Genomic DNA, 13,210 nt, shown 5'->3' with positions numbered 1-13,210 from the left:
GTCTGGCAATCTCTCCCTTAGACACATGGAGTGGGGGCATACATATAGTTTAGGTTTGGGGTGGAGCCTAAGGGGCATCAGTGATGCACAGGTAGCCCATTGGTATTCATTTCACGCCACAGGTAAATTCCTAGGGAAGGGGAAGATGGAGCCCGTTGGTTCCACCCCCAAAGGCTTTACCAGCTACAGTGTCCCATCTGGGCCAAAATCCTTTCAACATCTTTCACAATAACATCCCAAACAATGAAATATTTAGGTATCAACCTAACAAAGAATGTAAAAGACCTATATGCTGAAAATTATAGTACTCCAAAAAAGATTGAAGAGGATATTAGAAAATGGAAAGATATCCCTTTCTTTTGGTTAGGAAGAACAACATTGTGAAAATGGCCATACTCTCAAAACTGTTACACAGATTTAATGCAATTCCAATCAAAATAACATTAACATACCTCAGTCCGGTAGGAGCTCACGTTCTCTAAAATTGAAGAATGAATTTTAGGAACAACGGAGATTAACAGCAGAATATATTTATTGAGAGAAACCTGTCTGAAAGAGGCAGATGGGGTCCTGAGTGAGCTGCCAAAGACTCTTGTCTTTTCTGTGGATTTTATAGAGTAAAACCACAAAGTGAGATGGATACAAAGTTAGGAAAACCTGGGAACTCTCCAGTTGGGCATAAGGTGAGACAGAACTATCGTTAACCAGTAAGATTAATTGCTCAGGTAAAATTGATTAAATCAGGAATAAATGAGGAGTCACACAGGAAGCAGGCAATCTTAAGAACCAGTGACTCTTCCCTTAGGGGGTTGGGTTGGTGACTCCTGGCTTCCTCAAGGAAGAGTGACCTATTTAGAATATCAATGTGGGTGCATTTGTTTGATCTTTTGTCTTGAGGCCTGGCCCACAGCAGGAGGTGTGTCTCCTCTACAATTGCTAGGTATCTGGGCTTCTGCACTGGCTCCTTTGAGGACCTAGCCCTGCTTGCTGCCTATATTTCTTTTTTGTTTTTTTGTCTTTTTCATTTTTATCGGTACCAGGGATCGAACTCACGACAGCCTGCTTGCAAGGCAGGTGCTTATGCCGCTGAGCTAAATCCCCAGCCCCAACTGCCTATATTTCTAACTAATTCAGCTGCCTGTAACAGAGTGCATCAAATCCAGGCCCTCTGTTCTGTGCCTACTAAAATACTTTGCAGAGGGGCGAGGGAACATTAGGATTTGAGGATTTATGCTAACCGTCTATGGGAAAATCATATTTAATTTTAAAAATACTAACTTGATACTTAAAGCAGAGAGATGCATTATTTTATTTTATACTTTTCTGTGTGCATATGTTAAAACGGATAAGCCAAATCTAGAGCCCAAGACCTACAAACCGTGAAGGGCGGGCTGGGGTTACAGGACGCGGCCTGGTGGATTCTGGGAAGTATAGTTCAGAAACCCGGGGCGTTCTTGTGCGGGCAGCGCGCGACCCTGACTCTGCTCCCAGAAGCCTCTGGGGGCGCGTCCTCGCTGGGAACGCACTTCCGGGACGCGGAGAAGGAGACGCTCCGAGAGGCTCCTCCGTGTGGATGAGCGAGATACTCTGGCTGTGAGGAGCAGGTAGGTGTGATCCAGAGCGCTTCGGTCTCGGAGACTTGTGAAAGTAGTTGACGATTTTCTGTAAAGTTAGCTAAATTAACGGGGAGCCAGGGGCACTGAAAAATGCTGGCCGTGCTCGTGGACGTGGAAACTGGAGGAGGAGGTCTTGGATACAGGTTTACAAAAATTAGCGCAGCCCAGTATGCAAGTGTCAGAGTGCGTTGCTGGAGCTCTGCGGGCCGGCAGCCTGGTCGGCGGGGGCGTGCAGTGCGGAGGAGCCTTGAGTTGCTATTTTTGAAAAACAGCTGATGCTGGTTGTGTAACGCTGCCCCCTCGCCGTTCTGCCCCATCCGTGCCGCGGGGAAGGGCTGGGCTAGAACGGCGACCGTCGCGGTGCGGTTCTGTGTTGGCTCACTCAGGAGGTTGTCACCCCGCCCCCATTCTGCCTTGCCGGTCCAGAAGACTCAGCTGCGAGTGGAGGAAGGAGCGGACGCGGGGTGCTGCTCCCCAGAGAGCAAGCTTCCCTAGCTTCCGCAGTGCGAGTTCTGTGTTCTTGGCCTTGGAAAGAACGTTAGAGACTTGGCGAGGTCACGTAAAATGATTCCCCAGGGACCCTGATGGGTGTGATTTATTGTAAAATAATTTCCTTTAACCTCAGAGTAAGCAGTTGGGCTTGATAACACTCAGGAATACTTTGACGGGGGCGGGCTTGATTGAAATCTCAGCAAACAGTATTCTTCTATATAAAGATCATAATGAGGCTAGTGACAACCGCCTTAATCCAGGAAGCTCTTATGCGTGTACAGGTTTTTGTTTTTGAAAGCAGGGTTTCGCTAGATTGCATAAACTGGCCTCACACTTCTGATCTCCTTGTTGAGGCCCTCTGGTAGCTAGAGTTACAGATGCCTACCACCACGCCTGGCAGGTGTTCATGCTTATATTCCCCGAGATAATAATAGGTAAAGAGGAAGTTCCTGGTATTTGTGGATATGGAAACACCTTAAAATGGCAGATGGAGGCATTGGTGGTATATAAAACGAAACGCATAAGTCACTTTTTTTTTCTTATTGTTCGCTCTTTTTTAGTGATGTGAGGTGTTGCTTGTGCATGCCAGGCTAGCGTTGTACCGCTGAGCTACACTTCTGATGATAAACTGCCGCTTCAAAAACTGCCTTTTTTGGTTTAACATTTTATTAACATTTTAGGAAACCACCAATTATTTTTAATTACATTTTAATTCAAATTGTGGTTTGGAGAAGTACTGCACTAATTTGGGCCCTTTTCTTATATCTCCAGGCCCACAGCATCTCTATATTCACAGTGTTTCTTCTAAGTTAAAAATAAACCTGTTTTAGAACTATCAGATACCTAAAAGGTAAGTATATCCTTTGACTTTATCTTATTTCTTTTTCCCACCTACCGCAGTTAATAATGATGCTTGCTTTACTCTTCTTCAGTGAAATGTAGAACAGATTTCCCTTTGAGTGTAATTATTGATGACTTTTTAGTTTCTCAGAAAACCCAAATTATATGTAGAAGAAAATGCCAGTGTTACTATCAAGAATTAACTTAGCTGTTATGAGACATATATTTTGTATCTGTTCCTTGAAATTGACCCCGAAAAATACTGAAACAGATTTGGGAATTCCTAAAGTTCTTAGCTACTGTTCCTGCTCCAGTCTTCATTGAATTCTACTCCAAACCATATCATTTTGCAGATACTTTTGTTGAGAGTGATATCTTTGATAACATTTAATTGCATATCTGAAAATCACTGTGGAATAGTCAAATGACAAATGGGAAGTGGTTCTGAAACAGTCTTTTTTGATTTGGTTATAAGTACACCAAAAAGAATGCAGCTTTTATTATTATACAGTTATAATCATCAAGTAATTTGCTGAGAATCCAGAAGAAAAATATCCTGTCTGAAGGAAATAAATTACTTATCATTACAAACTTAAATTTCTGACCATAGTCTGATTTATGTAGGGCTATTCATCTCTCAGCTACCTTAGAGGATATTTTGCTGATTAGAAATTTGAAGTTCAAAAGCCATAGCTGAAGTGCTCAGTTTGTATGGTCATGATGGCTATTGAAGTCCTAGATGACAAGACCAACCTGCCTCCTAAATGGAAATAGTAAGCTCACATAATTTTTAAGGTAGTGGTTTTATATTTACTGAAGGTGACTAGTACTGGAATCCTGCATTTTGAAGAAGAGTCTCAGGAGTAGTCTTACTGTTGTAAAAATTTTAGTGACTATTTCCCAGGGAGGATTTTTATAGCTTTCCACTCTTGAGGAAGGACCAGTTTAATGGATCTTCAGGAAGTGGGAATAATAGTAAGGTCTCTGAGCTATAAGGCTTCCCTTCTTGCCTGCTTCCCAGCCATTCAATTTCCTGAAGAGACTGTAGGCATGTCTTTTTGATGCCCTTTGCATTCCATGCCAGCATTCTGCTTGAAAAGATGGACTGCCTCTAGGAAAAGAATCCCCTGCTTGTGTTTTAAATGATTGCTGGTTTTAGTTAGCAAGTTTCCCTTCTTTTTTTTTTTTTTTTTTTTTTTACATTGTTGCATGAGTATGTAGGACCAGAAAAGTGTCTTTGGAGTCTGTTTTAGATATTTTGCTTTTTACCTTTTCCTAATGTCATTGCCTGAGTAAGATCTACCACGTACTTTGAGCAGAGGTTCCTGGGGGAAGGCAGTGGCTTGTTGACTTTGAGCAGGACACCAAATTACAAATATGTAGCTAATTTTCCCTGAAGAGTGAAAAAGCGCTATGAAGTATCAGAGTATGGGGTATGGAGAACAGAAACAGACAAAAAGACATACAGAAATCTAGGTTGCACCCGTGAAACCTGACCTGTTCTGTGACTAGATTAGTAACAGGCTTTCTGGCTGCTCTTTACTGGTTTTGTACCTGCAATAAAAGACTGAAAATGGGAAAGACAAGAAAGAAAAAAGGAGTCATAGATTTCAGAGAGAAAGAGAGAGAAACTGCAACAACAACCACAAAAAATTGTGCCCCAAAAGACCTTACCTCCTCTTGGCTGGCTTTCCAAGATATGCTACTGAGTTTTGAGGTGCTTCTGTCTGTTTGCAGAGTTGGTTTCTAGGTTCTTCTTGTCTTGAATAAAGAATTGGGCAAAACAAGCACAGAAGGTAGAAAGGCTTTGTGTTTATGAAACATAGGAAAAGAAACATGCTTTGCCGAAAGAGTTTGGACCAAGTAAAAATAGGAGAACAGTCTCCAGTATGAGTGTGCGCTGCTACAAAAGGACATGGCAGCCAAACTCCCCTGTTTATATACTTAATCCCACTCAGAGTTTCACCCACCTTGTGCTGTTTACCTTGTCAGGTTTACCGGAGCGCATTCTCAGCTTTGCACATCTCCAGTCCTTTATAAGGAGTTTTCATATGACAAATGATGTGTTTTCCTGAATTGCTATTTAAAAAAAAAGAAATAGAAGTTGTATAGCTTTGATACATACTAATTTGATACATTAGCCACTCGTTATGAGGTGGGGTGTATCCAATGAGTAATATAGAACCAATAGTTGAAAGCAGAAGAATCAGCCCATAATCCATTTCCTAACCATTGTTGAAATTAACCAGAGTTGCCAAGTTTAGATATAAATATAGATATAGATATAGATGTAGATATATATGTATTTCTCTGCTGCCTGCTAGTCAGTCTCATTTTGTACTGTGTGAACGTCTGAGGCCAAATGGATGATGTTTGCAGCAGATGATTGAGTGCTTTAGCCCTTTTTACATATCTGAATGCTTTGTACATAAAAATGATCAGTATTATATATATATACATACACAATATGGATGATTAGGGACAGCCAAGGAGATTTTTAAGTAATATTAAGAGAATTTTACATTATTTTGGTTGTCCTAATTAAATGAAGAAAAACACCAATGGCTAGAATATTGTGACAGTAATAACCAAGTGAGCGTGTGTGCCCCTGGGCTCTGAGGTCACACGCATGTGTTTATGTGTTTGTGTTGTGCAGATGGATTCCCTGTGTACAAAGGAGTTTGCCTCCTTGCACTGACTGTCATGCAATGTCTTGCCAGTTGGTACTACCTGTTGTGCGTGACTCTTATTGTCCCTTCATGATTTGTCCTCTGTCACTCCTAGCTTCACAGTTGTGCGCAAGGCTGTCTGCCATGGGCTGTCGGGATGTCCACGCAGCCACAGTCCTTTCCTTCCTATGTGGAATTGCCTCGGTAGCAGGCCTCTTTGCGGGGACTTTACTTCCCAACTGGAGAAAATTACGACTGATCACATTCAACAGAAACGAGAAGAACTTGACTGTTTACACAGGTCTCTGGGTGAAATGTGCCCGGTACGATGGAAGCAGTGACTGCCTAATGTATGACACTACTTGGTACTCATCAGTTGACCAGCTGGACCTGCGTGTCCTGCAGTTTGCTCTTCCCCTCAGCATCCTGATTGCAATGGGTGCCTTGCTGCTCTGCCTCATTGGAATGTGTAACACAGCCTTCGGATCGTCGGTGCCTAACATCAAACTGGCCAAGTGTCTGGTCAATAGTGCAGGCTGTCACCTGGTGGCAGGGCTGCTGTTTTTTCTGTCAGGAACTGTGAGCCTTTCTCCATCCATCTGGGTCATCTTCTATAACATCCATCTCAACAGGAAGTTCGAGCCAGTCTTTACCTTTGATTACGCAGTTTATGTCACTATTGCCAGTGCTGGGGGGCTGTTTATGACTTCCCTCTTACTGTGTATTTGGTATTGTGTGTGCAAGTCTTTGCCTTCTCCTTTCTGGCAGCCGCTGTACTCCCATCCTCCCAGCATGCACACTTACTCCCAGCCCTACTCAGCACGATCCCGCCTCTCTGCCATTGAAATTGACATTCCAGTAGTTTCACACACTACCTAATGAGAATACAGTTAATTGTTAAAAAAAATTCTTGAAACCCTTGACATTCCCCTTGTATAGAGAGCCTTTTTGAACCTCTGTACATTTCCTTTGTTCCTGACCAGTCAAGAAAGCCAGATTTGTATGTCTTGGTAGAATGAAGTGCTGCTAGTTTTTGTGAGTAAATTACATTATTTTAAATGTAAAACATTTCTCCTTGTACTGGAAGGATTTTTAGCCTCCTTATTGATATTTGATCATTTATTTAAGGGGAAACAACATGTGTCTGGTTTAGAATAATATGGTAAAGAATGATGGTTAAGAGAAGCTATTGCATCTAATCTTTCTAAGTATTTCAGATTGTGTTTTGTCCTTTTTATGTAATACTTTACATTGGAAAAAGGCAATTTTAAGAAGTTTCTTTCAACTAAAGGTAATTTAACAGTAGTTAGTAGTTTAGCAGCTTATGACTATAACTTTTTTCTCTGGAGGCTAATTGTATTGAATACGCTTCAGAGTTTTGAAGATTAGTTTCTTTTTTTTTTTTTTGTACCAGAGATTGAACTCACGACCTTGAACTTGCAAGGCAGGCGCTTATGCCGCTGAGCTAAATCCCCATCCCTGATTAGTTTTTTTTTTTTTTTTTTTTGTGGGTTCCTTATCTTCTACCTCATGCCAGTGTTTAAAAGTAAAATGCATTTTAAGTGAAGTCAGAATAAGACTAACATTTTAAGTATCTATTAATTTTGGATAATATTAACATAATTTTATGATTCCATAAATTGTGTAGTTAAAGTCCATGTCTAAGATACGTGCTTCCCCTGGGACAGAAAATTTTTTATTCTAGATACCGTCTATCAGGCAGTACCCAGGCATACTTACAGTTGCTTAGCGGCTAAGAGAAACGAAGGGAAGATTCAGACCTAAGGGTTTGTTCTCTTTAGACGTAGTGGTAGGGGGCAGGAATCAGTTCTTCAGTGCAACAGGAGTGATTCCCTCCAGTGACTGCTGTCTGAGTAACGGGTGAAGTAAGCATATGGCTTTACCATAACCACCTTCGCCCTTAATTCACTTCCTGCTCCTTCATGGATTACTGTCGAGCATTTTATTGGCCTAAATACTTTTAGTAGGTGGTTTAGAGGATGTGGGAAAAGTAGGGAATCAGGTTCCATCCATGAAGAAATTTAAATCTAATAGATAAGATCAAATTCTCAAACTGTTGTCTGACAGTTTGTGAACAGTTTGACTTCAATGGCAGCTGGTCTGAATTTCCCAGTCATTCATCCAGGAATAGTTTCAGTCAGAATCATGACTTTCTGACAGACTAATTGTATAACACCAGCAATATCCTGGACCCTGGAAATTCACTGTGCTTGAATTCATCAGATTCTTATGGTACCTGCCGTCACCTATATCTCTAATAACACTACAGCAGAATCACGAAGCAGGGCAAAAATGGTAGAGAAATTAAATTTCTCTAAAAGTATAATGCTGTATTAAGGAGGAGGAGTTTTTAAAATCTGTATCCTTAGGTGGGATCAGGTAAATGTAACTGTGTCAACACAGGTAATACTTAGAGATTCAGGGATTTAGGGTGTTTGCCCTTATGAATTTGAGCTGCTTATTTAGTTGGAGTAATTTGCTATGTATTACTATAATGTCCGTAAGGATTTCGTTTTATTACAGAATTTACAAATAGCTAGTTGTATAATAAACAGATTATGCCTCTTTTACAAATCTGAATATGATTCTAGTATTTCTATAGATATATATGGATTATAGTACCTTTTTTCTAATTCCAACACTACTTTTTGTAAATAGAAAATAAATCCAGTTGCATAGTTTTTAAATGCCATCAGCAGAAAGCATACAAGGTTATGTTTTTCAGTTATAGCTTCTAATTTCTTTCAGTTGTGATTGTTTTCATTGTCATATGTAGCTAAGTCTTGATCATTCCAAGACAATGACGGGTAGCATTTTGAGATAGAATTTCATTATTCCTTGGTCTTTGCCATAAACAATGTTAAAGGAAAAATATGAGCCATTGAGACACACACTACACAGTTTAGTTCTTATAACTACTTGTATATTAAGCTTTCCTATACTTGGTAATTTGTAGCCTCAAATTAGTATCTGTCATGAATTCACATGGCATAAGAAAGAGCTGTCTTACTGTTCATAATGTTTCAAATTTGCTCTCAGTAGCTGTTTTTTAAAACCTTCAAATGAAACAAGTATTTACAGTTCCTCTTGCACACTAATCAGGTTAATCATTGTAATTGGAGATAACTTTGTTAAAAGCCTATTTATGTTAAAAGCCTTTTATAGAAGCCAAGTTGGAAAACAATCTTAAATGTAGTATGGTGTATCAGGTTTGGTTTATCTAGCCTTGGGAAAAAAAAAAATTCTTAAGTTTATTTTACTTGTACATATAACTAATGGATAGTATATTTGCTGTAAACTGCAAGATGAAACCTCAGTAAAAGTGTACTGTACTTCTTGATGTTTATTAAAAGATGTATTTTTACAAGTTCCTGTTTTTGTTCTTTTCTTACCTTCAAGGTAAAATAGTTTTAGAAATGTTTCTCAGGTGTTTATATGTCAAAAAAAAAAAAAAAAAAAACAAATCTCATTTCAAGTCCTGTGCAATAAGTACTAGAAAGGAATTAGAAAATGTGAAATTATTAATCTAGAAAGAGCAAAATCCTTTATTCATTTCTAAGAGTGTTCCTAGGAGTTCACTAGAATATTTTCAGTCTTCAAAAAAGTACTTAAATTGTGGCCAGAGGTGCCTCATCAATGAACTTTAAATGAATGCTCTGTGATCTTGGAGATTGTTACCACTAACAATGTATATCCTGAGTCTATAACAGTTCATTGGTCTCACTTTGGCTTTTTACTTCTTTTTGCTCATCTCATGCTTCTTCATTTTTATAAAAATGTATGATTATCTCCAGAATATTCTCTTTTAGAAGAGGTGTTGAAGAATTTGTGTCAGGTCTTCTGCCCTGAAAAACTCAAAAGGAAAAGTCCTTGCAGAAGAATGCAAACCAAAGTCACAGTCCCAGGTGTGGATGGGATCTGAATTAGCTGTTCTGTTTCTTTTAGCAATTAAACCCTAAAGCACCCTGAGGGGCAGCCTCTCCTGTTTCCTAGACCCCTGCAGTCCTCTGGAAAAGAGGAGCCTTTCCAGGAGAGCGTCACTCTCCCTTTACTGCTGGGTATCTCACAACCCTGAGCCCAGGAAGTTTCTGCTCCAGTGACGTGAGCATGTCAGGACTCTCTGAACCCCACTGTTTCACTGTGGGATGGGGAGAAAAAGCATCTCCATCGTCTGCCTAGTGTTTATAGCCAAACTAATGGGGAGATGGTTGGTTCATTGTATTTTGTTTTGAAATATGCCACCTTTCCTGACTTCTGTAAGGAAAATGGTTCAGCAAATTGTGGGGAAGAAAGACAAGGAAAAGAATTTTTTTTTAATTGTGTGAAAAGCCACTTATGTTTGGGCCTGTTAGCGGGTATCTGGTAAATCACAGTCCAGGTGACCCATTTTCACTAAAACCTTTTTAGAACCTAGAATTCTGCATCCTAGAAAAGGTGCTGTAAATTCCATAACTGTTATATCCAATAGCTTTGCTCCAGTATTTTGTTTAACGGTTTGAAAGGAAATCTCTAGTAATTACATCAGTGTCAGCCACTTGAACATTTGAGTAATTTTGCCTCTTTTCCTGTGCTCCTTTCGCTCCACTGTGAAGATTATCTTAAAGGGTGGCCGCAGGTCCTGACAACCATCGGAGAGCTGGTGTCCTGGAAGTTCTTCACTAGCCCTGGTCACGAGGAAGAAGGCTTCACCTCAGCCAGTCCCTCGAGTCCCAATCTGCTAACCTCTTCCTCATGATATTGCATGTGGGGTTCTTCGTGCATTGGAGAAATTGAAAACTGTTGGACCTCCAAAACAAGCCCCCAAAAATGGTGTCCAAAATATGGGGCAAGATGTGTTTTTTAAAGAAAAAGGAGCGCTGTTTATTTATCCTGGCACCAGGGACACAGTGCTGTTGGAGTTTGCAAAACTGTGTGTCTGGCTTAAAACTTTTTACAGACTAATGTAGAAAGAACAATTACAAAGTAAGTGGTTTATGGATGTGGATCAGGAATGAGGAAATCCTTGTTCAGCTAAGGAACAAGGAAGACCTTTGTTTCCTTTTGTTTGAGAACAGAGAAGATTCCCAGGATTTTACAGTCCTTTGCAGAGGGGAACAATGGTAAACATATCAATCAGGTCACCCAGGAAGATGGCGCATACAGAACAGTGTGACTGCACACTACAGCTATTTTATAACAATGTGGTCGGTGCCCCAGGGTGTCCGCTTGTAGAAAATAGTTATGTTTGCAAAGGGAATTAACAAGTAATTTGGTCATATAACTTGGGCTTTGGCAAACAGTACAGGATGACGGAGCTCTTTTTGTTAGTATACAGCAGAAACAAGCCAAATAAGAATCCTCACAAAGCTTTTGATTGAGAAGAAAGAGAATCTGGGAAAGGAAATTCATCATAGAAGATGAGCTGGAGGGAAGAAAATTTGACAGAAAATTTGGCTGATGGGTTAACAAAGAAAAGGGGTTGGCTTTTATTGGGTGGCTGGAGTCTTGCTCATGATCTCAGCTCTGGCTTGGTAAAGTGACTCCAGAGAAGTCCTAGGGAGTGAGGAGGCAACCCGGTTTCTGTGAGATGGTTGCTCCTGCTTTGGGCTGGACAGGCAGCCGCAGTGTTGTGGATGCTCTTCTGGAACCCAGGTAACTGCAGTTAGGGCAATGCCTGGAGAGTTCTAGGTGCCCCTCCACGGGGTCTGGAACAGGGCGTTGTGATGTGTCTGCAAATCTTGAAAATACCGTAGTTACCCCTATCTTCATGCCCTCAATCTTGGAAGGAGGCATCTAGGTTAATTTAGGGGTAATAAAGTTCTGGTGTGCTGGCTCATGCCTGTGATCCCAATACTTGGGACGCTGAGGCTAGAGGACTGCTGTGAGTTCAAGGCCAGCCTGAATTACATAGTGAGCCCCTGTCTCAAAAACAAAAACAATGTAGCGATGCTAGGGAAGTATTCGTGCTCCAAAAGTTCGTAAATGTTACAAGCTAGGGTTTTGCTTTTCTCTGATGTTTACCAGCACATTATTGGTTTGACTAGATTAATTTGCTGAGTTTCAGGTTAATTGATGAGAAAATTAGAAAGCAGCCAATACTGAGAGATGAAAAACTTGATCTGAGGAACGGACTGTGAAATCGCCTCTTAGCAGGTCTTCCTGTCTTCAGTTTTACCCTGTATTCCACCACAAACCCATTCCACGTACAGGCCACAGAATGAGCCTAGCAGAATTCAGCTGGCCAAGTTTCTCCTATACATCATTGAGCTCCTGTGCCCTCAGAGCAGTTTAAGATCTTGCTTTAACTTCAAATAGAAGATCTTGGGAGAAGTACTGAAGTGGGTTCGTAAGCAATATAGAAATCCAAGCAGCCAGATTGTTAAACTTGGAATTTTATTAGCTGAGCTCAGGACAACTCGCATATAGACCAGTTTCAGAGTCCCATCAACTGGAAAGTTACAAAGCTTTTAAAACAGAAAACCCCAAAAAGACATTCTGTTGGAAACAGTTTAGCTAGAATCTTACATTAATTTTTGGTGGACACCTGTATCCTCCCTCTTTGTTGAACATGTTAATTTTTCTCTTGTGGGTACAGTTCATTTTGCTTTTCTCAAGGGACTTGTACCTTGAGTAATTTTTCACTCTTTTGGGTCAAATTCGAAGTATAAGATGGTGTTAGTTATGCAAAGCTACAACGGTACAAACAAGAGTACATCAAAGAATATTGGGCCAGGAAAAGCAGACTTCCTGGAACAGCATAGAGACATAAGTTTTGCATGGCATTTTTCAAACTCCCTTAGTGATTCCTGACATTAACGATATCTCAAAGATTAATATATTTAAAAATTCAAATTCTGTTTTTAGGTTTTTTTTTTTTTAATTGGCACCAGGGATTGAACTCATGACTGCCTGTTTGCAAGGCAGGCGCTTATGCCGCTGAGCTAAATCCCCAGCCCCTAAAAATTCAAATTCAATAATTTTATTCTGTCACAGTATCCCTATATTATAACTAAATTAGGCACATTTCTTATTCAAAAAATTTCTGTTTCCTGTGTGCTGAAAAGTGGCATAGCACATCGGGCAGCTGTCCTCCAAGGAGGCCCCAGGGATCTTGCCTCTTGGTGTGCCTGCCCACTGTGGTGCTGCTCTCCATTAGGAAGTGCTCTTCTACGTTACTAGGTTTTTTCTTTATTTTGTAGAAATAATGATATATGATTTCAAGGAAGCCTGCTGCCGTGTTGTAAGAACATGCACAGCTGTATGATTAATAAAAGAGGATTTGAGGCCCCTGGCAACAACTAGTACCAATCCCCCAGCCATATAAGAGATCCATCTTATGTGGTACATAAGTAGTCTTTTCCAACACCAGTGAAACTTTTAGATGACTGTACCCCAGCCACCATCTCAACTGGACCCTGATAAAGGACCCGGTTTTGAAGAATACTTATTTCCATGTTATGAGTTATTTTGAGCTTTCTGTGTTCCATATCAGAAAAGATTTATTTCATGATCCCAGATTCCTTTGGAAACATTGTCAAATGTGATGAAACCTAGCCTGAACAAAGTGGGCAGAGGGAGGTCCTAGACTAGGAG

The 13,210-nt window shown here is 40.4% G+C and overlaps 1 protein-coding gene across 3 annotated transcripts; it reads left to right on the top strand.

Moving 5' to 3' along the window:
* Nucleotides 1-1,468: 1,468 nt before the first annotated feature.
* Cldn12 (claudin 12) lies at nucleotides 1,469-9,005 on the top strand. Of its 3 annotated transcripts, none has more exons than XM_005006030.4 (3): nucleotides 1,469-1,604; nucleotides 2,880-2,958; nucleotides 5,733-9,005. In XM_005006030.4, exon 3 carries the CDS (start codon nucleotides 5,762-5,764, stop codon nucleotides 6,494-6,496), a length of 735 nt encoding a protein of 244 aa, XP_005006087.1. In that variant the 5' UTR covers nucleotides 1,469-1,604; nucleotides 2,880-2,958; nucleotides 5,733-5,761; the 3' UTR covers nucleotides 6,497-9,005. The 3 variants fall into 3 exon arrangements, with proteins under 3 accessions (XP_005006087.1, XP_063099143.1, XP_063099139.1); XM_063243069.1 differs by lacking the exon at nucleotides 1,469-1,604 and adding an exon at nucleotides 2,020-2,170; XM_063243073.1 differs by lacking the exon at nucleotides 2,880-2,958 and having other exon boundaries at nucleotides 1,517-1,604.
* Nucleotides 9,006-13,210: the final 4,205 nt, after the last annotated feature.

Source organism: Cavia porcellus, unplaced genomic scaffold (assembly GCF_034190915.1).
Source record: "Cavia porcellus strain 051 isolate PalLab524CR breed Dunkin Hartley unplaced genomic scaffold, mCavPor4.1 scaffold_2, whole genome shotgun sequence".
NCBI lineage: Eukaryota > Metazoa > Chordata > Mammalia > Rodentia > Caviidae > Cavia > Cavia porcellus.
Note: the sequence above shows the minus strand (reverse complement) of the source record. Positions and strands in the feature narration are given on the sequence as shown.

Bases quoted from the DNA above. Each gene is read 5' to 3' on its own strand.
- Cldn12 (XM_005006030.4), top strand. From the start codon at position 5,762: ATGGGCTGTCGGGATGTCCACGCAGCCACAGTCCTTTCCTTCCTATGT.